At 53.8% G+C, this 25813-nt stretch overlaps 2 protein-coding genes and 1 long non-coding RNA gene across 4 annotated transcripts in view; 2 read left to right on the forward strand and 1 right to left on the reverse strand.

Annotated features, from left to right (window-relative positions):
- Window positions 1–809: 809 nt before the first annotated feature.
- tsr2 (TSR2 ribosome maturation factor) lies at window positions 810–13151 on the forward strand. Of its 2 annotated transcripts, none has more exons than XM_078430119.1 (5): window positions 810–942; window positions 4889–4979; window positions 7108–7199; window positions 9110–9304; window positions 12697–13151. In XM_078430119.1, exons 1-5 carry the CDS (start codon window positions 859–861, stop codon window positions 12823–12825), a joined length of 591 nt encoding a protein of 196 aa, XP_078286245.1. In that variant the 5' UTR covers window positions 810–858; the 3' UTR covers window positions 12826–13151. The 2 variants fall into 2 exon arrangements, with proteins under 2 accessions (XP_078286245.1, XP_078286246.1); XM_078430120.1 differs by lacking the exon at window positions 810–942 and adding an exon at window positions 1198–1321.
- An 80-nt stretch (window positions 13152–13231) lies between these two features.
- On the forward strand, window positions 13232–14300 carry LOC144611038 (uncharacterized). Its single transcript, XR_013549475.1, has 2 exons — window positions 13232–13475; window positions 13534–14300. It is a non-coding gene; the product is annotated as an uncharacterized LOC144611038 (long non-coding RNA).
- A 3042-nt stretch (window positions 14301–17342) lies between these two features.
- LOC144611032 (uncharacterized) overlaps window positions 17343–25813 on the reverse strand; it is a 29277-nt gene continuing 20806 nt past the window's right edge. Inside the window, exon 7 of the mRNA XM_078430118.1 lies at window positions 17343–18508. The gene's annotated coding sequence lies outside the window, so the exon portion shown is untranslated. The remainder of the gene's footprint in view (window positions 18509–25813) is intronic.

Raw genomic sequence — 25813 nt, forward strand, 5'->3', positions numbered from 1 at the left:
GGAGGGTCTTGACTCGAAAAGTCACCCATTCCTTCTCGCCCGAGATGCTGCCTGACCCGCCGAGTTACTCCAGCATTGTATGTCTATCTTCGAATTAAACCAGCATCTGCAGGTTTTTATTTCCTACTATCTAAAGTTAGATAACTGGTAATCACGTATTGTCTTTCTGCTGACTAGACAGCATGCAACAAGGGCGGCACGGTGGCGAGGCGGTAGAGTTGCTGCCTTACAGCGAATGCAGCGCCGGAGAATCAGGTTCGATCCTGACTACGGGCGCCGTCTGTATGGAGTTTGTACGTTCTCCCCGTGAGTTGCATGTGTTTTCTCCGAGATCTTCGGTTTCCTCCCACACTCCAAAGACGTACAGGTATGTAGGTTAATTGGCTGGGCAAAAGTAAAAATTGTCCCTAGTTGGTGTAGGATAGTGTTAGTGTGCGGGGATCGCTGGGCGGCATGGACCCGGTGGGCCGAAGGGCCTGTTTCCGCCTGTATCTCTAAAATCTAAAAAAACAAAAAAGCTTTTCACTGTACCTCGGCACACGTGACAATAAACTAAACTGGAAAAAAAGGAATAGGAGACCCTTCTTCTGACTGAAGAACTAAAGACTTCGTCACCCATTTCCTTCTCTCCTGAGATGCTGCCTGACCCGCTGAGTTACACCAGCATTTTGTGACACCTTAGACTAAAGAGTTAAATTGGCTGCAACATATCTCCAGGTCCTCCCTCGCAGTTGCTCCTCCGCGGTGCCAGAGGGCAGCAGAGGGCAGTCCTCCCAACCAGCCGCTCAACACGTGGTGCGACCCAGGAGCTCCGACGCGCATGCTCACCCGAGGAGGGAGGGAGCCGGACGACCTGTCATGGCGGCGCCGAGGCCGCCAACAGGCGGCGGGTTGTTCGCCGAGAGCGTCGCGGCTGCCCTGGAGTCATGGCCGGCCTTGCAGGTGAAGCGGCGCCCGAGTCGCGCGTTTTACGGGGGTTGGGAAAGAGGAGGCGGGCAGGCAGGCGGGCGCGGTCGGAAGGGAAGAGCCGCCGAGCGCGGGCAGCGGGCGAGCGGCGGACAACATGGCGGCCGCCGGGACCCCGGGAGGCGGCGTTGCCAGGAAGTGACGTCGGCGCGCGGAAGTGACGCATGGGAAGCGGGGCAAATTGACCAGGAAGTGGCCTCTTCCCTGTTGTTGTTCATCAGACAGAGGGGCAGAATTAGGCCCATCATATTTTTTGTCTTTTATTCACAAAATGCTGGAGTAACTCTGCATCTCGGGAGAGAAGGAATGGGTGACGTTTCGGGTCGAGACCTTCACTATGGCCCATGGCAGAAAGGTCAGACTGGGAATGGGAGGGGGAGGGGGAGATCAGTTTGGTTAATGCGGACTGAGCGCAGGTGTTTATCTATTGCATCCGCTGCTCTAGATGTCAACTTATTTACATTGGCGAAACCAAGCGCAGGCTGAACACCTGCGCTCGGTCCGCATTAACCAAACTGATCTCCCGGTGGCCGAGCACTTCAATTCCCCCTCCCATTCCCAGTCCAAATTTTTTTTCCAAAATAGCTTTATTTGTCATTCCTTACGGAACGAGATTACTTAGCCAGCAGTACAAAAACACAAGACACAACCCCAACATAAACATCCATCACAGTGACTCCAAACACCCCCTCACTGTGATGGAGGCCAAAAACATCCCCTCTCTCTTCCCACATGCCCCTCCCACGTACAGACAACTCGACCCCTACCGAGGCGACCGACTCGCACAGCCCCCGCAAGGAGATGGAAAGTCCACGCGGCCGAGCCGCACCGGGCACTGTTCAGTCCCGTGGCCGAGCCGCACCGGGCGATGGAAGGCCCCGCGGCCGAGCCGCACCGGGCGCTGTTCAGTCCCGTGGCCGAGCCACACCGGGCGATGGAAGGCCCCGCGGAAGAGACCTAAAAAAGAAAGATTCCCCCCTCCCCCCCAAATACACAACCAAAACAAAACACCCCACCACCGACACACAAACAAAAAGGACAAAGGACACACAGACTGCCAGCGAGCCGCAGCCATTAGGCGCCGCCACACGTGACCACCCTACCTACCTGACCTTTCTGTCATGGGTCTCCTCCAGTGCCATAGTGAGGCCCACCGGAAATTGGAGGAACAGCACCTCATATTTCGCCTGGGCAGTTTGCAGCCCAGTGGTATGAACATTGACTTCTCCAACTTTAGATAGTTCCTCTGTCCCTCCCACCCCTTCCCCTCCTCCTTCCCAGATCTCCCTCTATCTTCCTGTCTCCACCTATATCCTTCCTTTGTCTCGTTTTCACCCCCTCAGTTCTTTATCTCTGTGTCTCCCTCACCCCGGACTCCGCTATTCTTAAGAGCTCTATCTAGCTCTCTCTTGAATGCATTCAGAAAATTGGCCTCCACTGCCTTCTGAGGCAGAGAATTCCACAGATTCACAACTCTCTGACTGAAAAAGTTTTTCCTCATCTCAGTTCTAAATGGCCGACCCCTTATTCTTAAACTGTGGGAACATGTTTCCTGCCTCTAACGTGTCCAACCCCTTAATAATCTTATACGTTTCGATAAGATCTCCTCTCATCCTTCTAAATTCCAGTGTATACAAGCCTAGTCGCTCCAGTCTTTCAACATATGATAGTCCCGCCATTCCGGGAATTAACCTAGTAAACCTACGCTGCACGCCCTCAATAGCAAGAATATCCTTCCTCAAACTGCACACAGTACTCCAGATGCGGTCTCACTAGGGCCCTGTACAACTGCAGAAGGACCTCTTTGCTCCTGTACTCAACTCCTCTTGTTATGAAGGCCAACATTCCATTGGCTTTCTTCACTGCCTGCTGTACCTGGGTTATGGGGAGAAGGCAGGAGAATGGAGTTGAGAGGGAGAGATACCCACAATGTCGCCTATCCACTCCCTCCAAAGACGCTGACTGGCCTGGCCGAGTAACTCCGGCGTTCTGTGTGTTCTGCCGTATTTGCAATATTGTGAGTAATATTGGGCACCGTATCTTAGGTCGGATGAGCTGTCTCTGGAGAGGGTCCAGAGGAGGTTTATGAGAATGAGGGGGTTGACATATGATGAGCCTTTGACGGCACTGGGCCTGTACTCACTGGAGTTTAAAAGAATGAGGGGGGGGGACGTCATTGAAACGTACACAGTGAAAGGCTTGAAGAGAGTGGGTGTTGAGAGGATGTTTCCACTAGTGGGAGAGTCTAGGACCAGAGGGCACAGCCTCAGAATTACAGGACGTTCCTTTAAGAAGGAGATGAGGAAAACATTTCTTTAGTCAGAGGGTGGTGAATCTGTGGAATTCTTTGGCACAGAGGGCTGTGGAGGCCAAAGATACTAGAGGAACAAGATAGACCACTTGACCCACAAATACGTAGTATGTCACGGCACCATTTTAGTAGGTAGAAACCTGCAGAAACATTTTAAAAGAAAAATAACATCTGTGAATTGATAGATGAGATATATTCTGCATTTTAATGGTATCATCACACATACTGTTCCGCCAAAACACTGATTACACTGCGAGAGGCACAGCGACCGGCGGGTTTTGCTTATTAAAATGGCGGCCGTCATGCTCCTTTGCGTACTACACTTCAGTATAGGCAATATCAACGGAGTGGTACATCTTGTTCCTCTAGTATCTTTGGTGGAGACCAAGTCAGTGGATATTTTTAAGGCAGTGATAGATAGATTCTTGATTGGACATAAAATGTTGGATGGCACAGAACTTCCTCCAATTAAACGAGAGCAAGTCTGAGGTCATCCTATTCGGCCCCCCCCCGACTCCATCAAATCGATAACAGGCAGTCTTGGAAGCCTATCCTGCCTAGTCAAACCGCATGTCAAAAGCCTCGGTGTGATATTTGACTCTGCATTAAAGTTTGACAAGCAAGTCAACGCTGTGGTAAAAGCCAGCTTCTTCCAACTTCGTACCTTAGCTAAAATCAAACCTTTCCTCCAATTCGACGATACTGAAAAAATCATTCACGCTTTCATTTCCTCCCGCCTAGACTACTGCAACTCCCTATACACTGGGATCAGCCAATCATCCCTGTCCCGCCTGCAACTGGTCCAAAACGCCGCAGCAAGACTCCTGACGGGTACCCGTAAAAGGGACCACATCACGCCGATTCTGGCCTCTCTCCACTGGCTCCCTGTACGGTACAGAATCAACTTCAAGCTCCTCCTATTCACATATAAAGCCCTAAATGGACATTCCCCCCCCCTACATCGAAAATCTTCTAACCCACCTCTCTAACTCCAGGTCCCTCAGGTCGGCCGACTTGGGGCTACTCACTATCCCGCGGTCTAGGCTTAAGCTCAGGGGTGACCGCGCTTTTGCGGTTGCAGCTCCTAGACTGTGGAACAGCATCCCTCTCCCCATCAGAACTGCATCCTCCATCGACTCCTTTAAGTCCAGGCTCAAAACCTATTTCTTCTCCCTAGCGTTTGAGGCCCATTGAGGAGGCGCTGTGAACTGTTTTTTATGTGCTGTTATGTTTGTGTGCTACTGTATGTTTCATTTTTTCCTTAGTACCTAATCAGATGTACAGCACTTTGGTCAACGTGGGTTGTTTTTAAATGTGTTATACAAATAAAAATTGATTGATTGAGTAGTGCGGGTGTCAGGGGAGAGTGGGGTTAGGAGGGTCATGATTGAATGGTGGAGTAGACTTGATGGGTCGAATGGCCTAACTCTGCTCCTCTCACGTGACCTCATGATCTCCTTTGGCGAACGCAGCCCCTCCCCAGCTGAAAGCCTCTGCCTTGAGTTGTGACTTGCGAGCAGAGCACCAGGGCAAATTCCTTGCATGTGTGCATATTTGCCTAATAAAATGTATATAGTTTATTCAATTATTCAATTGTTCGTCGATCCGCAGATCGCACTGGAGAACGGGTTTGGGGGAGTCCACAGCCAGCAGAAGGCGGACTGGATGGTAACAGCGGTGGAGCAGTACTTTCTCGACAACGGTGAGCCATGTCTGCATTTTATATTAATAATAATAATAATAACTATATTTGTATAGCACTTTACATACAATTGAATGCAACCCAAAGTGCTTTCCACAAAAACACAGGTCTAAACAAAAATACAATTTAAAACATTAAGGACATAGGCAGTTAATAGCCAAAAAGCACAGATTTATATAAAAATACTAGACCAAGTGGACCCGTTGGGCCCAAACCTCTCCTGCATTGGTGCAGCACCCTCTCCTGCTCCTGCCCCCTCTCCTCCCCCTCCCCTCTCCCCCCCCTCCTCCCTCCCCCTCCTCAACCCCTCTCCCCCCCTCCTCCCTCCCTCTCCTCCTTCCCTTCCCCCTCACCCCTCCCCGCTACCACCTCCCTCCTTCCCCCCTTCCTCCCTCCTTCCCCCCCTCCCTCCCTCCTCCCCCCCCTCCCTCCCCCCTCCCCTCCTCCCTCCCTCCTTCCCCCTCCCTCCCTCCTTCCCCCCTCCCCCTTCCCCCTCCCTCTCTCCTTCCCCTCCTCCCTCCCTCCCTCCACCTACCTCCTTGCCTCCCCTCCCTCCTCCCCTCCCCCTCCCTCCTTCCCTCCCCCCTCCCTCCCTAGGAGACAGATTTAAACTTTAAAATATGAATAACTTTTAAAATATAACACCGATTTCAATGAAACTTCTTCCATTAGCACCAGAGGGACGACGGTGAGTAAGGTGGGCCTAAGATTGTCGCGCTATCGTGTAGTTCAGTGACAAACAAATAAACGAGAGTTTTAGTATATAGATAAAACATAAAATTGAGAGTGTAAAAGGTCAAAAAACAAAAACACTGAGGTCAAATACAGAGTCCCATATACTACATGAGCACAAGCTGCTGAAGGGTAAATACTAGATAAAGTATTAGAAGATAAATACTAGAGAATAAAGGTGATTTTTACAATGTCATCAGCAGAAGTAAAGTCAGTTACAAGCTTGATTGAAAAGATAAGGTTTTAGCTGCTGTCTAAAAATGCCAACTGAGTGGCCGTCTCGTAGGCCCGGGTAGCGCACTCCACAGATTGGGGGCCTAGTTGAAAAAGGCTTCTTCACCAATTTTCCTATTGCTGCGGCATTGAGAGGCTAACAGGCATGCATCAGAAGACCTGAGTAGGGGCATAGGGAAGGAGGGGCACTGTAAAATATGCTGCTCCTAAGCCATTTAGGGCTTTATCGGCAAAAGGATTTTAGACAGGGATACGGGGGTGCACAGTCTGAACCTAGACCAAACAGTACAGCACAGGAACAGGCCCTTCGGCCCACTATACCCATGCCAAACCTAATGACAAGTCGATCTCATAGATACAGTCAAGCTGTCCGATTCACCTCCACCCCATAGCGGGCATTGGACATTGTGTCCGCGACGCTGAGAATTATATTCTGGAGGGAGGGGGGGGGGTTACAGAGACGGGGAGAGGGTGTGGGGGCCAGAGGGGGTTACAGAGACAGAGGGAGTGTGGGGGCCAGCGGGGGTGGGGGGGGGTTATGAAGACAGGGAGGGGTGTGGGAATGACACACTCTCTCCCGCGGTGCCAGTCCCCACTGTGCCTACCCTCTCTGCTCCCGCCGTGACAATAGACTACAGGTGCAGGAGGAGGCCATTCGGCCCTTCGAGCCAGCGCCGCCATTCACCGTGATCATGGCTGATCATTCTCAATCAGTACCCCGTTCCTGCCTTCTCCCCATACCCCCTGACTCCGCTATCCTTAAGAGCTCTATCTAGCTCTCTCTTGAATGCATTCAGAGAATTGGCCTCCACTGCCGTCTGAGGCAGAGAATTCCACAGATTCACAACTCTCTGACTGAGAAAGTTTCTCCTCATCTCCGTTCTAAATGGCCGATCCCTTATTCTTAAACTGTGTGTGGCCCCTGGTTCTGGACTCCCCCAACATCGGGAACATGTTTCCTGCCTCTCACGTGTCCAATCCCTTAATAATTTTATATGTTTCAGTAAGATCCCCTCTCATCCTTCTAAATTCCAGTGTGTACAAGCCCAGTCGCTCCAGTCTTTCAACATACGACAGTCCCGCCATCCCAGGGATTAACCTGGTGAACCTACGCTGCACGCCCTCAATGTGCCCGCCCTCTGACCGTTCTCCCTTCCCACAGCTGACCTGCACAGATTGGAGGTGGAGGAGCTTCTGGCCGAGCTGCTGGACAACGAGTTTGACACGATGGTGGAGGACGGCAGCGTGCAGGAGGTACGCTTGTGTGTCTGGGTGGGGGTGAGTGAGACGGGGAGAGGGGGGGGGGGGTGACAGGGCCGGAGGGAGAGGCTCACGGAGACTGTGAGGGAGGTGGGTGCCAGAGGGAGGTTGGCTGCAGACGGGGAGGAGTGCAGGGGCCGGTGGGAGAGGAGAGGAGGGGGTTATAGAGATGGATAGGGGCCGGAGGGAGGGGGGTTATAGACAGGGAGGGGTGGAGGGCAGGGAGGGGGGGTTAGAAGGGACATGGAGGGGTGTAGGGGCCAGAGGGGAGGGGAGGGGGCCACAGAGACGGGGAGAGGTGTAGGGACTGGAGGGTAGGGGAGGGGGTCACAGAGACGGGGAGAGGTGTAGGGGCTGGAGGGGAGGGGAGGGGGTCACAGAGACGGGGAGAGGTGTAGGGGCTGGAGGGGAGGGTAGGGGAGGGGGTCACAGAGACGGGGAGAGGTGTAGGGGCCGGAAGGGAGAGGAAGGGGTCACAGTGACGTGGAGGGGAGGGGGTCACAGAGACGGGGAGAGGTGTAGGGGCTGGAGGGGAGGGGAGGGGGTTACAGAGACGGGGGAGGTGTAGGGGCTGGAGGGGAGGGGAGGGGATTACAGAGACGGGGGAGGTGTAGGGGCTGGAGGGGAGGGGAGGGGATTACAGAGACGGGGAGGTGTAGGGGCTGGAGGTGAGGGGTTTACAGAGATGGGGAGAGGTGTAGGGGCTGGAGGGGAGGGAGGGGGGTTAGAAGGGACATGGAGGGATGTAGGGGCCAGAGGGGAGGGGAGGGGGTTACAGAGAAGGGGGAGGTGTAGGGGCCGGAAGGGAGAGGAGGGGGTCACAGTGACGTGGAGGGGAGGGGGTCACAGAGACGGGGAGAGGGGTGTAGGGATTGGAGGAGAGGGGAGGGGGTTACAGAGGCGGGGGGAGGGGGTTACAGAGAGGGGGGGTTACAGAGAGGGGGGGTTACAGAGAGGGGGGGTTACAGAGAGGGGGGGTTACAGAGAGGGGGGGTTACAGAGAGGGGGGGTTACAGAGAGGGGGGGTTACAGAGAGGGGGGAGGGGGTTACAGGGACGGAGAGGGGAGGGGGAGGGGGTTACAGAGACGGGTAGGGGTGTAGGGGCCGGAGGAGAGAGGAGGGGGTCACGGGGAGGGGTGGAGGGGATGGGGTTACAGAGACGGGGAGGGGTGGAGGGGATGGGGTTACAGAGACGGGGAGGGGTGGAGGGGGTCACGGGGAGGGGTGGAGGGGAGGGGTGGAGGGGAGGGGGTCACAGAGACGGGGAGAGGGGAAGGGGTTACAGAGGCGGGGGGAGGGGAGGGAGTTGCAGAGAGGGGGGAGGGGGTTACAGACGGGGAGAGGGGGGGAGGGGGTTAAAGGGACGGAGGGGGGGAGGGGAGGGTGTTACAGAGACGGGGAGGGTTGTGGGGGACCGGAGGGGAGAGGAGGGGGTTACAGAGATGGGGAGGGGTGTAGGGGCCGGAGGGGAGGGGAAGGGGTTACAGAGACGGGGAGAGGGGTGTAGGGAGGGGAGGGAGAGGAGGGGAGGAGGTTACAGAGATGGGGTGAGGAGTGGAGGGGGGGAGGGGGTGTTATATAGATTGGGAGAGGTGTAGGGGCTGACAGAGAGTTACGGAAACGGGGAGGGGTGTAGGAGCCGGAGGAGGGAGTGGTGTAGGATCCGGGGGGAGGGAGGGGAGGGGAGGGGGGTTACAGCGATGGGGTGGAGGGGAGGAGAGGGTTTTGCAGAGAAGGGGAAGGGTGTAGGGGCCGGGTGGGGGGGGTGTAGGGGGACTGGGGGGGAGTTGTGTGTAGGGGCCGTTGTGACCTGTTGTTTGTTGTTGCCAGGTGTGGGGAGGGTGTAGGGGACTGGGGGGGTCGTGCATAGGGGCCGTTGTGACCCGTTGATTGCTGTGACCAGGTGGCGCAGGAGATCTGGACGACCTTTGCCCTGTGCCAGAGGGGACAGGAGGCGGAGGTGAGAGGTCGCATCCAGCGGCTGGTCCAGAGGAAGCACAGCATCAGGGTGGAGGTGGTGCCGGGGAAGAGCAGGGCCGGGGACGAGGACAGCGAGGAGGAGGAGGAGGAGGAGGAGGAGGAAGATGGCGGAGCGGAGGTAAGGCCTTTGACCCAGAGAACTACCAACCTAACGTCCACTGAGGCCGAGTCCCTACGAGTAACTTCTCAACATCGGCGAGACCAAGCGCAGGCTCGGCGATCGTTTCGCTCAACACCTCCACTCAGTCCGTCTTAACCTGATCTCCCCGTGGCTCAGCACTTCAACTCCCACTCCCATTCCCAATCTGACCTTTCTGTCCTGGGCCTCCTCCGTTGTCAGAGTGAGGCCCAGCGCAAATTGGAGGAACAGCACCTCGTATTTCGCTTGTGTAGTTTACACCCCAGCGGTATGAACATTGACTTCTCTAACTTAAGTAACCCTTGCTTTCCCTCTCTATCCCCTTCCTAGTTCTCCCACTTCAGTCTGAAGAAGGGTCTCGACCCGAAACGTCACCCATTCCTTCTCTCCTGAGATGCTGCCTGACCCGCTGAGTTACTCCAGCATTTTGTGAATAAATACCTTCGATTTGTACCAGCATCTGCAGTTATTTTCTTATAGTTCTCCCACTAGTCTTCCTGTCTCCGACTACATCCTACCTCTATCCCGCTCGGCCTCTCCCCTGACATCGGTCTGAAGAAGGGTCTCGACCCGAAACGTCACCCATTCCTTCTCTCCCGAGATGCTGCCTGACCCGTTGAGTTACTCCAGCATTGTGTGTCTCCTTACGACTAAATATCACCAGCAACTTGTTCTGCACCAGCCACTGTCGTGGTTTTCTTTAGCTTCGAAATTAAGACAGGCGACACGGAGAATTCTTCGAGAAGTTAAAAGCCTTTCATATCATACACATACAGCCGGAAACAGGCCTTTTCGGCCCACCAAGTCCGTGCCGCCCAGCGATCCCCGTACACTAACACTATCCTACACCCACTAGGGACAATTTTTACATTTACCCAGCCAATTAACCTACATACCTGTACGTCTTTGGAGTGTGGGAGGAAACCGAAGATCTCGGAGAAAACCCACGCAGGTCACGGGGAGAACGTACAAACTCCTTACAGTGCAGCACCCGTAGTCAGGATCGAACCTGAGTCTCCGGCGCTGCATTCGCTGTAAAGCAGCAACTCTACCGCTGCGCTACCGTGCCGCCCGTTTATTTGCAAACAACGGCTGGAACAATCAGGAAGTCAACCGCCTGACTGCCCACTTAGTACACCGGGCAGTCTATGTTTATAAGATTATTCCAAACCTTATCTTCTTTACATTACCTCATACCCACACACCTTACTTCAGTCATTCATTTCTTTGCAGTCACCCGTCTGTCCCGTCACCATTAAATCCCATTCAGTAATTTATCCTTATCTCAATGCTCACATCCCTTCATACTTCGCCTCCCTTATTTCCCTGCTAGTCCATCCCTCACATCCATCCATCACCCCAAGGCCTATGTCTTTCCTTATCTCTTCTCTTGCCACCATTATCTTTCATCCAAATGTGACACGGCAAAGAGATAATGGTGTACAGGCAATGCCTAAGTCAAAGCTTACCAAAGTGGAATGCCTAAGGATTAAGTCTAAGGACCAAATATGGAATAAGGGATCTAAGGACTGCTAACTGAGGAATAATGCCAGGCTAACTGAGGAATGCCTAAGGGTACACATGCCACACAGTTAACACTTGAATGTCTGAACAGTTACAATGTGTGTGCTGCACAGTTACACTTGAATGTCTGAATTTCGTGCACTATACAAAATATATACTCCCATACCACATCAAAGCAATGGCCAAAAAACACACCAACATCTTTCCAGGTCAGCGCGGACTCGGTGGGCCGAAGGGGCTGTATTTCAAAACGAAACTTTTAGTTTAATTTTTCGTAACACAGCGTGGAAACAGGCCATTCGGCCCACCGGGTCCGCGCTGACCGGCGATCACCCTCTGCTATCCTGCACACGCGGGACAATTTACAGAAGTCAATTAACCTAAAAGCCTGCATGTCTTTGGAGTGTGGGAGGAAACCGGAGCACCCGGAGAAAACCCGTTCAGGTCACAGGGACAGTACGGTGGCGCAGCGGTAGAGTTGCTGCCTTACAGCGAATGCAGCGCCGGAGACCCGGGTTCCATCCTGACTACGGGCGCTGTCTGTACGGAGTTTGCACGTTCTCCCCGCGTGACCTGCGTGGGTTTTCTCCGAGATCTTCGGTTTCCTCCCACACTCCAAAGACGTGCGGGTTTGTAGGTTAATTGGCTTGGTAAATGAAAATTTGTCCCTAGTGGGTTTAGGATGGTGTTAGTGTGCGGGAATCGCTGGTCGGCGCGGACCCGGTGGGCCGAAGGGCCTGTTTCCGCGCTGTGTCACGAAAAATTAAACTAGAAGTTTAGTTTTGAAATACAGTCCCTTCGGCCCACCGAGTCCGGGCCGACCAACGATCGCCCTTCACACTAGTTATCTCAAAACTAAACTTAACGTACAAATTCCGCACAGACCGCACCCCTAGTCAGGATTGAAACATAGAAAATAGGTGCAGGAGTAGGCCATTCGGCCCTTCGAGCCTGTACGCACCGCCATTCAATATGATCATGGCTGATCATCCAACTCAGTATCTCGTACCTGCCTTCTCTCCATACCCCCTGATCCCTTTAGCCACAAGGGCCACATCTAACTCCCTCTTAAATATAGCCAATGAACTGGCCTCAACTACCTTCTGTGGCAGAGAATTCCACAGATTCACCACTCTGTTTGAAAAAAAACGTTCTCATCTCAGTCCTAAAAGACTTCCCCCTTATCCTTAAACTGTGTGACCCCTTGTTCTGGACTTCCCCAACATCGGGAACAATCTTCCCGCATCTAGCCTGTCCAACCCCTTAAGAATTTTGTAAGTTTCTATAAGATCCCCCCCTCAATCTTCTAAATTCCAGCGAGTACAAGCCGAGTCTATCCAGTCTTTCTTCATATGAAAGTCCTGCCATCCCAGGAATCAATCTGGTGAACCTTCTCTGTACTCCCTCTATGGCAAGAATGTCTTTCCTCAGATTAGGAGACCAAAACTGTACACAATACTCCAGGTGCGGTCTCACCAATGCCCTGTACAACTGCAGCAGAACCTCCCTGCTCCTATACTCAAATCCCCTCGCTATGAATGCCAACATACCATTCGCTTTCTTCACTGCCTGCTGCACCTGCATGCCTACTTTCAATGACTGGTGCACCACGACACCCAGGTCTCGTTGCATCTCCCCTTCTCTGTACTCCCTCTATGGCAAGAATGTCTTTCCTCAGATTAGGGGAACCCGGGGTCTCCGGCGCTGTGAGGCAGCTGCCTGTAAATGTACGTTACCGGGGTGTTGGGGTGGGCTGGGGGGGGGGGGGGCGGGGGGGGGGGCAGGGGATCGGGCTCCTCTTGCGTTGAGCAGGTACCACTGACACTGTTCCCCCTGCGTGCCTGCAGGCCATGGACTGTGAGAGGCAGCCTTCCCCCGGTCCCAGCTCCCACTGCCCAGCCGCGGCTCGGGAAATGAGCGAAGAGCAGGAGACGGCGCCGGACGGCTGGACGGTGGTGCGGCGGAAGAGGAAGTAGGCGAGGGCGGAGGGAGAGGGGGCCGGACATCCCCCCATCCCACACCACCCTCGGCAATGAACGACCCGTCCAAACGGGGATTTAAACGAGGTGGGAAACTCTCACTGGCAAAGAGACAGACTGGAACACACGCCCTCTTTCCCCTCCTCCCTTCTCCCTCCTCTCTCCCTCCTCCCCTCTCTCCCTCCTCCCCTCTCCTCCCTCCCCTCTCCCCCTCCTCCCCTCTCTCTCTCCCCTCCCCCTCTCTCCCCCTCCTCCCCCGCTCTCTCCCTCCTCCCCCGCTCTCTCCCTCCTCCCCCGCTCTCTCTCCCCCTCCCCTCCCTCCCCTCCCCTCTCCTCCTCCCCCTTCCCCCTTTCTCCCTCCCCCTCCCCTCTCTCCCTCCCCCTCCCCCTCTCCCTCCTCTCCCTCCCCCTCCCCTCTCTCCCTCCCCTCTCTCCTTCCTCTCTCTCCTCCCCTCTCCCTCCGCCCCTCTCTCCTTCCCCTCTCCTCCTCCCCTCCCTCCCTCCTCCTCGCTCCTCCCCTCTCCCCCCTCAGCTGAATGCAGTTTGGAAGTAGCTTTATCATGTGGACAACAACTATCAACAGAAGAACACAAAGTGCTGGAGTAACTCAGCGGGTCAGGCAGCATCTCTGTGGAGAACGTGGACAGGCACAAAGTGCTGGAGTAACTCAGCGGGTCGGGCAGCATCTCTGGAGAACGTGGACAGGCACAAAGTGCTGGAGTAACTCAGCGGGTCAGGCAGCATCTCTGGAGAGAGCGTGGACAGGTACAAAGTGCTGGAGTAACTCAGCGGGTCGGGCAGCATCTCTGTGGAGAATGTGGACAGGTACAAAGTGCTGGAGTAACCCAGCGGGCCAGGCAGCATCTCTGTGGAGAACGTGATACAGCTGACGTATTGAGTAAGGGTCCTTCAGACTGGTCAACTGATCACATGCCGATGTCGGCAGGGTTCCCGGTAAACGACCGGCGGGCCGCGGTGAAGGAATGCAGCAACCCGCTGCCCGAGGCTGTGTGATTCCTCCCTCCCAGAGCAGTGGCTGGCGATGTCCTACGTCTCTCAGAGCCATCCTGGGGAAACAAGACTCCTACTTCGAAGCAGGTTGCACACTTGCTGAGCAGCGCCTAGCGTTCCTGGCATTCCCCATCGAACCTCAGCTTCCGATCCATCACCGTAACCCGTCCTTAAAACGATTCGAGCCGCCTCGGAGAAATCTCCGGTTCGGACACTCTGACGGGCGAGACGGGGATAGAATTACCCGCTAACAGACAAGGAGAGGCTCCAGTCGCCACCAGCTCCATCCAGGGATAATGACCCTGTTTTACATCGTCGGATCGTCCCCTGTTCCACAGTTGCAACCTTTACTCTTTGTCAATAATGGAAGCACAAATGACAACCAAAGGCAGTTTTATGCCTCGAGATGGATTAAGACTCTCGTGGTTATATTTGTTTGCGCAATAAATCTTGGAACGATTTGCTCGATTGTTAATGAGAAATTTTTGAATTGGTCGGGCTGTCTCCGATCAGCGATCGCCCGTTCACACACTAGTTTAGTTTAGAGATACAGCGCGGAAACAGGAGGCAAAAGTCGGCCATCTTGAAACAGGCCCTTCCCCACCGACCAGCGATCGCCCGTTCGCACACTAGTTTAGAGATGCAGCGTGGAACAGGCGCTAAGGCCTACTGACGCCAATAAACTTATTCATTCATTCATTCTATCTTTGGTACAAACCAGCATCTGCCGTTCCTTCCAACACATTGAGCCACGAATCTCTAACCATATAACCATATAACAATTACAGCACGGAAACAGGCCCGTTCGGCCCTACCAGTCCACGCCGACCACTTTCTCTGACCAAGTCTCATCTACCTGCTCTCAGACCATAACCCTCCAATCCCCTCCCATCCATATACCCATCCAATTTACTCTTAAATAATAAAATCGAGCCTGCCTCCACCACTTCCACCGGAAGCTCATTCCACACAGCCACCACCCTCTGAGTAAAGAAGTTACCCCTCATGTTACCCCTAAACTTTTGTCCCTTAATTCTGAAGTTATGTCCCCTTGTTGGAATCTTCCCCACTCTCAAGGGGAAAAGCCTACCCACGTCAACTCTGTCCGTCCCTCTTAAAAATGTAAAAACCTCTATCAAGTCCCCCCTCAACCTTCTACGCTCCAAAGAATAAAGACCCAACCTGTTCAACCTCTCTCTGTAGCTTAAGTGCTGAAACCCAGGCAACATTCTAGTAAATCTCCTCTGTACCCTCTCCATTTTGTCGACATCCTTCCTATAATTTGGCGACCAGAAGTGCACACCATACTCCAGATTCGGCCTTACCAATGCCCTGTACAATTTCAACATTACATCCCAACTTCTATATTCGATGCTCTGATTTATAAAGGCAAGCATACCAAACGCCTTCTTCACCACCCTATCCACATGAGATTCCACCTTCAGGGAACAATGCACAGTTATTCCCAGATCCCTCTGTTCCACTGCATTCCTCAATTCCCTACCATTTACCCTGTACGTCCTATTTTGATTTGTCCTACCAAAATGCAGCACCTCACACTTATCAGCATTAAACTCCATCTGCCATCTTTCAGCCCACCCTTCCAAAAGGCCCAAGTCTCTCTGTAGACTTTGAAAATCAACTTCATTATTAACGACACCACCTATCTTAGTATCATCTGCATACTTACTAATCCAATTTGCCACACCATCATCCAGATCATTAATGTAAATGACAAACAACAGTGGCACTACCTGCTGTACTGCAAGCCTTAATGGACCTATAACCACAAGAAAGAATCAGTATAAGGTCGGACGCCAATGACGGGTTAGTAATTAAGATTAGTTTTGCAAGTATTTTATTAAAAATTCTTATAACATTTTACAAACTGGAATTTACAAGATACACTATTCTCCTGCTGTGACGTTATGGGGATGATCAGCGATTCCCGCACACTCATGCTATCCCACATGCCACTAGGGCCAATTTATAATTTGTCACCAAACTTAATTTGCCATAGAGGGAGTACAGAGAAGGTTCACCAGATTGATTCCTGGGATGGCAGGACTTTCATATGAAGAAAGACTGGATAGACTCGGCTTGTACTCGCTTGAATTTAGAAGATTGAGGGGGGATCTTATAGAAACTTACAAAATTCTTAAGGGGTTGGACAGGCTAGATGCAGGAAGATTGTTCCCGATGTTGGGGAAGTCCAGAACAAGGGGTCACACAGTTTAAGGATAAGGGGGAAGTCTTTTAGGACCGAGATGAGAAAGTTTTTTTTCACACAGAGAGTGGTGAATCTGTGGAATTCTCTGCCACAGAAGGTAGTTGAGGCCAGTTCATTGGCTATATTAAAGAGGGAGTTAGATGTGGCCCTTGTGGCTAAAGGGATCAGGGGGTATGGAGAGAAGGCAGGTACGGGATACTGAGTTGGATGATCAGCCATGATCATATTGAATGGCGGTGCGTACAGGCTCGAAGGGCCGAATGGCCTACTCCTGCACCTATTTTCTATGTTTCAATTAGCCTACAAACCCGAGACAGGCATAAAATGCTGGAGTAACCCAGCGGGACAGGCAGCATCTCTGGAGCGAAGGAACGGGTGACGTTTCGGGTCGAGACCCTTCTTCAGATTGAAGAAGGGTCTCGACCCGAAACGTCGCCCATTCCTTCTCTCCAGAGATGCTGCCTGTCCCACTGACTGACGTCAGGGTAGAGGGAGATACATAGATAAGGAATTGTGAGGTGTGAAAACATGGCAAAGGATCAAGGGAAATGTAGGATTGACCATTGTTAGCTGGGAGAAGGTAACAACAATGTAAACGGATAGAATGTAGTTGGAGATAGTCAGACTGGTCGGATCACTGAGATGGAGATAGAGGGAAAACAAGGGTCACTTGAAGTTAGAGAAGTCAATGTTCATACCGCTGGGGTGTAAGCTGCCCAAAATATGAAATGCTGTTCCTCCAATTTCCTCCAATCAGCCTACAAACTGCGGGTCTTTGAAGTGCGGGAGAACGTACAAACTCTGTACAGACAGTACCGGTAGTCAGGATCGAATCTGGGTCTCTGGCGCTGTGAGGCAGCAACTCTGAACGGTGCGCCTCTGTGCTGTCAAAAGGTCCCACGAGGACAACAATCGTACTAGACTCTGTCTGATCGCCGGGCAAGACCAGGGTAGCAGTTTGGGTAGCAGCAAGAGTAGGGTAACACTGGAATTTAGAAGGATGAGAGGAGATCTTATCGAAACGTATAAGATTATTAGGGGGTTGGACACGTTAGAGGCAGGAAACGTGTTCCCAATGTTGGGGGAGTCCAGAACAAGGGGCCACAGTTTAAGAATAAGGGGTCGGCCATTTAGAACTGAGAGGAGGAAGAACTTTTTCAGTCAGAGAGTTGTGAATCTGTGGAATTCTCTGCCTCAGAAGGCAGTGGAGGCCAATTCTCTGAATGCATTCAAGAGAGAGCTGGATAGAGCTCTTAAGGATAGCGGAGTCAGGGGGTATGGGGAGAAGGCAGGAACGGGGTACTGATTGAGAATGATCAGCCATGATCACATTGAATGGCGGTGCGTACAGGCTCGAAGGGCCGAATGGCCTCCTCCTGCACCTATTGTCAGTCCAGTGGGAGTGTGTTTGAGATGTACACCTGCTCCTTTTCTGTCGTTTTGTTTCTGCCTTCGTTTCTGCCGTTCTCTGACTCGGGAGAGAGTGTACAGTGCCCAGAAGATCCTTGGAAACATCCCAGCCCTGGTTTTCTGTTAATGTTGCCAACTATCTCACTCCCAAATACGGGACAAGGTGACGTCACTGCGTGACCTCACCCAGCCGGCGGCCATGTGCTCCCGCTCCACCAATGGCGGCGGCCACCCGGGCTGGGAGGCGGGTTGCTATGCAACCTCCGTTAGGCGGCGCCCGGGCCTCCGGACCTAGACTGTCCAGAGCTGAAATGTCGGAAACCTAGAGTGTTGGGACCTAAACTGTCGGGGCCTAATCTGTCGGGGCCTAAACTGTCGGGGCCTAAACTGTCGGGGTTAAACTGTCGGGGCCTAAACTGTCGGGGCCTAAACTGTCGGGGCCTAAACTGTCGGGGCCTAAGGCGTCCGGGCCTACGGCGTCCGGGCCTACGGCGTCCGGGCCTACGGCGTCCGGGCATACGGCGTCGGGGCCTACAGTGTCCGGGCCTACAGCGCCCCCTGGCCTAATACGGGACAAGGGGGGTCCCGTACGGAACAAACCAATTTAGCCCAAAATACGGGATGTTCCGGCTAATACGGGACAGTTGGCAACCCTAGTTGCAAGTAAACTTTAAATTGAGCAAAAAGCACACAAAATGGCGGTCTGGGTTGCAGTCGATTAGAGTCGGAACTACAGATGCTGGTATACGCCAGAGATAAACACACAATGCTGGAGTAACTCAGCGGTTCAGGCAGCATCTCAGGAGAGAAGGAATGGCTGACGTTTTGGGTTGTGACCCATCTTCAGACAGAGATATGGACGGGTAAGGTGTGAAAACAACAGATCATCGCCAGATTAGTGCCTTGCAGAATCGGGAAGCTTTGAGTGAAGAATTTTGCGGCCTGCATGTCTTGGTCGAAGGTTCCACAGAGGATAATCTCGCTGCGTGATGGACGGTAACTTCGAAAAGGCAGAATGTGTGGGGGGGGCTGAAAAAAGAGAAGAAGAATATTAGCAACGTTAAAACGCTCACTAAAAGTTAGCATGCAGGTACAGCAGGCAGTGAAGAAAGCCAATGGAATGTTGTCCTTCATAACAAGAGGAGTTGAGTCTAGGAGCAAAGAGGTCCTTCTGCAGTTGTACAGGGCCCTAGTGAGACCGCACCTGGAGTACTGTGTGCAGTTTTGGTCTCCAAATTTGAGGAAGGATATTCTTGCTATTGAGGGCGTGCAGCGTAGGTTTACTAGGTTAATTCCCGGAATGGCGGGACTGTCGAATGTTGAAAGACTGGAGCGACTAGGCTTGTATACACTGGAAATTAGAAGGATGAGAGGAGATCTTATCGAAACGTATAAGATTATTAATGGGTTGGACACGTTGGAGGCAGGAAACATGTTCCCAATGTTGGGGGAGTCCAGAACCAGGGGCCACAATTTAAGAATAAGGGGTCGGCCATTGAGAACTGAGATGAGGAAAAACCTTTTCAGTCAGAGAGTTGTGAATCTGTGGAATTCTCTGCCTCAGAGGGCAGTGGAGGCCAATTCTCTGAATGCATTCTGTTGTGATATTGCTGGGACTACTTTATATATCCAAGGACTACTTTGTACGGCTGTGTATATAAGTGATTGGTGTGATTAGGCGGTCACTCTGGATCCAGGCGGCCTTGGAATAAACAGCCTGGAGTACAAGCTGCACCATGATAACATCTTAAACATGTGCACTCGTGGTCCGTCCAGAGTCACAACAAAGGTACAACAAGTACCGACGGACCACGAAGTACAACATGGTGGCAGCGGCTTGGTGTTTCGCCTAGGGAAGGAATGAAGCATGCCCAAAAAGAAGAAAAAAAAGAAGAAGAAAAAGCCCTGAAGGGAAATAAAACGAAGGAAAAGTTTCCAGCTCGGTACGGGACGTTTGGAGTGCACCCCGACAGAGCCAGTGTGAGTTGGTATAGTTTCCTGCTCAGTAGTCGGCGCCGAGTTGCCGACATGACGCTGCAAGCTGCTGGGGGCGGTGCGTGTAGGCCCACGTCGCGCCCCAGCACCTGTGTAGGCCCGAGATTAGAAGCCTGCGACTGCTTCGCGGGAGAAAGACCGGGAGACCCGACACACACGGAGATGTGCGGTGACCGGGGAAGACCGACACCCACGGAGGTGTGCGGCGACCGGGAGAGCCCCGGGGGAGGCTGACACCCACGGAGGTGTGCGGAGACCGGGAGACCCGACACCCACGGAGGTGTGCGGCGACCGGGAGACCCGACACCCACGGAGGTGTGCGGTGACCGGGAGACCCGACGCCCACGGAGGTGTGCGGTGACCGGAAAGACCGGGAGACCCGACACCCACGGAGGTGTGCGGTGACCGGGGAAGGCCGACACCCACGGAGGTGTGCGGCGACCGGGGAAGGCCGACACCCACGGAGGTGTGCGGCGACCGGGGGAGGCTGACACCCACGGAGGTGTGCGGCAACCGGGAGAGCCCTGGAGGAGACCGACACCTACGGAGGTGTGCGGCGACCGGAGGGGGTCGGCGACCGGAGGGACCGACCACCCGCAGAGGTGCAGCGGCCGGTAAGGCCGAGGCACTGCGTACTTACCCAGGCGCGTCGACCGTAGAGTCGGGACGGCCCTGGGCCCGAGGCAGCGGCAGCGCGTTCGAATTTTGAGCGGCAGCTGCCGGGAGCGCCTGTGGGCGAAGCCGGGGAGCACCTGTGGGCGGGGCCAGCGGCAGCGCGTTCGAAAAGTTGAACGGCAGCTGCCGGGGAGCACTTGTGGGCGGGGCCAGCGCACCGCGATTACAGCAGTGCCAGCTCAGCAGTGGGAGCCCAACAGTGCCAGCCCAGCAGTGGGAGCCCAGCAGTGCCAGCCCAGCAGTGCCAGCCCAGCAGTGCCAACCCAGCAGTGGGAGCCCAACAGTGCCAGCCCAGCAGTGCCAGCCCAGCAGTGCCAACCCAGCAGTGGGAGCCCAGCAGTGGGAGCCCAACAGTGCCAGCCCAGCAGTGCCAGCCCAGCAGTGCCAGCCCAGCAGTGGGAGCCCAGCAGTGCCAGCCCAGCAGTGGGAGCCCAGCAGTGCCAGCCCAGCAGTGCCAGCCCAGCAGTGCCAGCCCAGCAGTGCCAGCCCAGCAGTGGGAGCCCAGCAGTGCCAGCCCAGCAGTGCCAGCCCAGCAGTGCCAGCCCAGCAGTGCCAGCCCAGCAGTGCCAACCCAGCAGTGGGAGCCCAGCAGTGGGAGCCCAACAGTGCCAGCCCAGCAGTGGGAGCCCAGCAGTGCCAGCCCAGCAGTGGGAGCCCAGCAGTGCCAGCCCAGCAGTGCCAGCCCAGCAGTGGGAGCCCAGCAGTGCCAGCCCAGCAGTGCCAGCCCAGCAGTGCCAGCCCAGCAGTGCCAGCCCAGCAGTGGGAGCCCAGCAGTGCCAGCCCAGCAGTGGGAGCCCAGCAGTGCCAGCCCAGCAGTGGGAGCCCAGCAGTGCCAACCCAGCAGTGGGAGCCCAGCAGTGGGAGCCCAGCAGTGCCAGCCCAGCAGTGCCAGCCCAGCAGTGCCAGCCCAGCAGTGGGAGCCCAGCAGTGCCAGCCCAGCAGTGCCAGCCCAGCAGTGCCAGCCCAGCAGTGGGAGCCCAACATTGCCAGCCCAGCAGTGGGAGCCCAGCAGTGGGAGCCCAGCAGTGGGAGCCCAACAGTGCCAGCCCAGCAGTGGGAGCCCAGCAGTGGGAGCCCAGCAGTGGGAGCACAGCAGTGCCAACCAAGCAGTGCCAGCCCAGCAGTGGGAGCCCAGCAGTGGGAGCCCAGCAGTGGGAGCCCAGCAGTGCCAGCCCAGCAGTGCCAGCCCAGCAGTGCCAGCCCAGCAGTGCCAGCCCAGCAGTGGGAGCCCAACAGTGCCAGCCCAGCAGTGCCAGCCCAGCAGTGCCAGCCCAGCAGTGGGAGCCCAGCAGTGGGAGCCCAGCAGTGGGAGCCCAGCAGTGCCAGCCCAGCAGTGGGAGCCCAGCAGTGGGAGCCCAGCAGTGCCAACCCAGCAGTGCCAGCCCAGCAGTGGGAGCCCAGCAGTGCCAGCCCAGCAGTGGGAGCCCAGCAGTGCCAGCCCAGCAGTGGGAGCCCAGCAGTGCCAGCCCAGCAGTGGGAGCCCAGCAGTGGGAGCCCAGCAGTGCCAACCCAGCAGTGGGAGCCCAGCAGTGCCAGCCCAGCAGTGCCAACCCAGCAGTGGGAGCCCAGCAGTGCCAGCCCAGCAGTGGGAGCCCAGCAGTGGGAGCCCAGCAGTGCCAGCCCAGCAGTGGGAGCCCAGCAGTGCCAGCCCAGCAGTGGGAGGCCAGCAGTGGCAGGCAAATCATGGTGGTGGAGCATCTAGAGCCTACACTACGTTTGATCTACACAGCACGTCTTCTTGAGGGGAAGATATGGAACAAAATGAATATTTTGTGTTTAATGACCTGTGTCGTGATCTGTGTAATGAAAGCTTAATGTATTATATTTGATGCTTTTGCATAAATGTATATATCTGTGGAGTGACCACATGGAGTGAGTGACCACCCGGAGATGAGTGACCACCCGGAGATGAGTGACCACCCGGAGATGAGTGACCACCCGGAGATGAGTGAAATTCCGCAGAGGAGTGACCACCATGATGGCGAAAAAAAGCAATTGTGTTTAATTGTGTTTAGTTGTGTTATTGGTTTTGTTTGCAAAAAGCAATGGTGTTTTGGTTTTGTTTGTTAAATATATTTTAGCCCTCGAATGGTAAAGAAAATAATTTTATATAAGACAAGGGGGATGTTGTGATATTGCTGGGACTACTTTGTATATCCAAGGACGACTTTGTATGCCTGTGTATATAAGTGATTGGTGTGATTAGGCGGTCACTCTGGATCCAGATGACCACGGAATAAACAGCCTGGAGTTGAGCTCCAGCATTGTAACCTTTTATACACGTGTACTTGTGGTCCGTCCAGAGTCACTAAAGGTACAACAGGTACCGGACCACGAAGTACAACACATTCAAGAGAGAGCTGGATAGAGCTCTTAAGGATAGCGGAGTCAGGGGGTATGGGGAGAAGGCAGGAACGGGGTACTGATTTGAGAATGATCAGCCATGATCACATTGAATGGCGGTGCGTACAGGCTCGAAGGGCCGAATGGCCTCCTCCTGCACCTATTGTCTAAAAGAGTAGAAACAGTATGAGCGTTTTGCCGGGGATCGACTGTGGAGGGCTCCAACCGCGTGGCCTGTGGACGTTAACACCGTGAAGCCCGCGCGCGGTCTCTGGTAAGAAGAGGCCGAATCGGGAGCTCCATGCCGCGGAGAGTTCAACCGTCCCGACGTGGGAGTTTCGATCGTCCCGACGCGAGGGCCTTGGACAGTCAGCAGCGGCCACTGCAAACGGTTCAACAGCCCCCACCGCGGGTGAACAAAGCGGAAGGCGATTGAACTATTTATTACCTTCCATCACAGTGAGGAATGTGGAATCCGCTGTGGTGGATGTTCATGTTAAATTTTATTTTATGTTGGCATTCATAGCAAGAGAATCTGAGTTTAGGAGCAGGGAGGTTCTACTGCAGTTGTACAGGGCCTTGGTGAGACCGCACCTGGAGTATTGTGTGCACTTTTGGTCTCCTAATCTGAGGAAAGACGTTCTTGCCTTAGAGGGAGCACAGAGAAGGTTCACTAGATTGATCCCTGGGATGGCGGGACTTTCATATGAAGAAAGACTGGATAGACTAGGCTTGTACTCGCTGGAATTTAGAAGACTGAGGGGGGATCTTTTCGAAACATATAAAATTCTTAAGGGGTTGGACAGGCTAGATGCGGGAAGATTGTTCCCGATGTTGGGGGAGTCCAGAACCAGGGGTCACAGCTTAAGGATAAGGGGGAAGTCTTTTAGGACCGAGATGAGAAAACATTTCTTCACACAGAGAGTGGTGAGTCTGTGGAATTCTCTGCCACAGAAGGTAGTTGAGGCCAGTTCATTGGCTATATTTAAGAGGGAGTTAGATGTGGCCCTTTTTGCTAAAGGGATCAGGGGGTATGGAGAGAAGGCAGGTACGGGACACTGAGCTGGATGATCAGCCATGATCATATTGAATGGTGGTGCGTACAGGCTCGAAGGGCCGAATGGCCTACTCCTGCACCTATTTTCTATGTTTCTATGTTCTATGTGGCTGTGTGTCTTGTTGCTTTTTAACTTAGTACAGAGCAAGATGACCCTTTGGGCCCAAACCTCTCCTGCATTGGTGCAGCACCCTCTCCTCCCTCCATCCCTCCTCCCTCTACCCCCCACATATTCCCCTCCCTCCTCCCCCCCCTCCCTCCCTCCCTCCATCCCTCCTCCTTTGTAGGTTTGTAGGTTAATTGGCTGGGCAAATGTAAAAATTGTCCCTAGTGGGTCTAGGATAATGTTAATGTGCGGGGATCGCTGGGCGGTGCGGACCCGGTGGGCCGAAGGGCCTGTTTCTGCGCTGTATCTCTAAATCTAAAATCTAAAGTCCTCCCCTTCCTCCCTCCACCCCCCTCCTACTCCCCTCCCCTCTACCCCCCTCCCCCTTCCCTCTACCCCCCTCCTATTCCCCTCCCCCTCCCTCCACCCCCTCCCTCCTCCCCCCTCCCCCTCCCTCCCTCCATCCCTCCTCCTCCCCTCCATCCACCCCCTCCCTCCTCCCCCTCCACAATCAGTAACCCGTGCCTGCCTTCTCCCCATATCCCTTGATTCCACTAGCCCCAACAGCTCCACCTAACTCTCTTTTAAATTCATCCAGTGAATCGGCCTCCACTGCCCTCTGTGGCAGAGAATTCCACAAATTCACAACTCTCTGGGTGAAAAGGGTTTTTTTCTCACCTCAGTTTTAAATGGCCTCCCCTTTCATTCTTAGACTGTGTGGCCCCTGGTTCTGGACTCCCCCCAACATTCATAATCATATCATATATATACAGCGCGGAAACAGGCCTTTTCGGCCCACGAAGTCCGCGCCGCCCAGCGATCCCCGCACACTAACACTATCCTACACCCACTAGGGACAATTTTTACATTTACCCAGCCAATTAACCTACAAACCTGTACGTCTTTGGAGTGTGGGAGGAAACCGAAGATCTCGGAGAAAACCCACGCAGGTCACGGGGAGAACGTACAAACTCCTTACAGTGCAGCGCCCGTAGTCAGGATCGAACCTGAGTCTCCGGCGCTGCATTCGCTGTAAAGCAGCAACTCTACCGCTGCGCCACCGTGCCGCCCTTGGGAACATTTTTCCTGCATCTAGCTTGACCAGTCCTTTGAAAATGATATACGTCTGTATAAGATCCCCTCTCCTCCTTCTAAACTCCAGTGAATACAAGCCCAGTCTTTCCAATAAGACTGGAAGGAACAAAGGGGAAACGGTGTGGGGGGGGGGGGGACAGTGAGGGAGGGGGAGGGGGAGAGAAATGGTGGACCTGGCACGCAAATACTCTGTAACTTTGTAAGCACCCCATCTGTGGTGACTATTTGCAAACCTTGTGCATGCAATCAAAGAATTTCACTGTGCAGCCTTCTTCCACCTCAAAAACATTGCCCGTCTCCGTCCATCCCTCTCCTCCACAGCTGCAGAAACCCTCATCCACGCCTTCATCACCTCCCGTCTGGACTACTGCAACAGCCTCCATCCTCTATGGCGCACCCTCAAAAATCATCAATAAACTTCAATACATTCAAAACTCCGCTGCCCGTCTACTCACACACACCTCGATCCGTGACCATATCACCCCCGTCCTTTATAAACTCCACTGGCTCCCCATCCCCCAGAGAATCCAGTACAAAATCCTCCTCATAACCTACAAAGCCCTCCATAACCTGGCCCCATCCTACCTGACCGACCTCCTCCACAGGCACACTCCCACCTGCACCCTCCGCTCTGCCGCTGCCAATCTCCTATCCCCCCACATCCGGACTAAACTCAGATCCTGGGGGGACAGGGCTTTCTCCATCGCTGCTCCCACCCTATGGAACTCACTACCCCAAACCGTCAGAGACTCCTCCACACTCACCACATTCAAAACATCGCTGAAGTCTCACCTGTTCAGTACTGCCTTCAACCACTGAAGGTCACCTCACCTACTGTCTCCTTTCTCTGTTCATTTATTTATTTACTTATTTATCTATTTATTCATTTACCTATGTTCTCAAAATCTCTGTAAAGCGTCTTTGAGTGTATGAAAAGCGCTATATAAATAAAATGCATTATTATTATTATTATTACTAACACTACCCTACACACACTAGGGACAATTTTTACGTTTACCAAGTCAATTAACCGACAAAGTTGTACGTCTTTGGAGTGTGGGAG

This window comes from Rhinoraja longicauda, chromosome 39 (genome assembly GCF_053455715.1).
Source record: "Rhinoraja longicauda isolate Sanriku21f chromosome 39, sRhiLon1.1, whole genome shotgun sequence".
Lineage (NCBI taxonomy): Eukaryota > Metazoa > Chordata > Chondrichthyes > Rajiformes > Arhynchobatidae > Rhinoraja > Rhinoraja longicauda.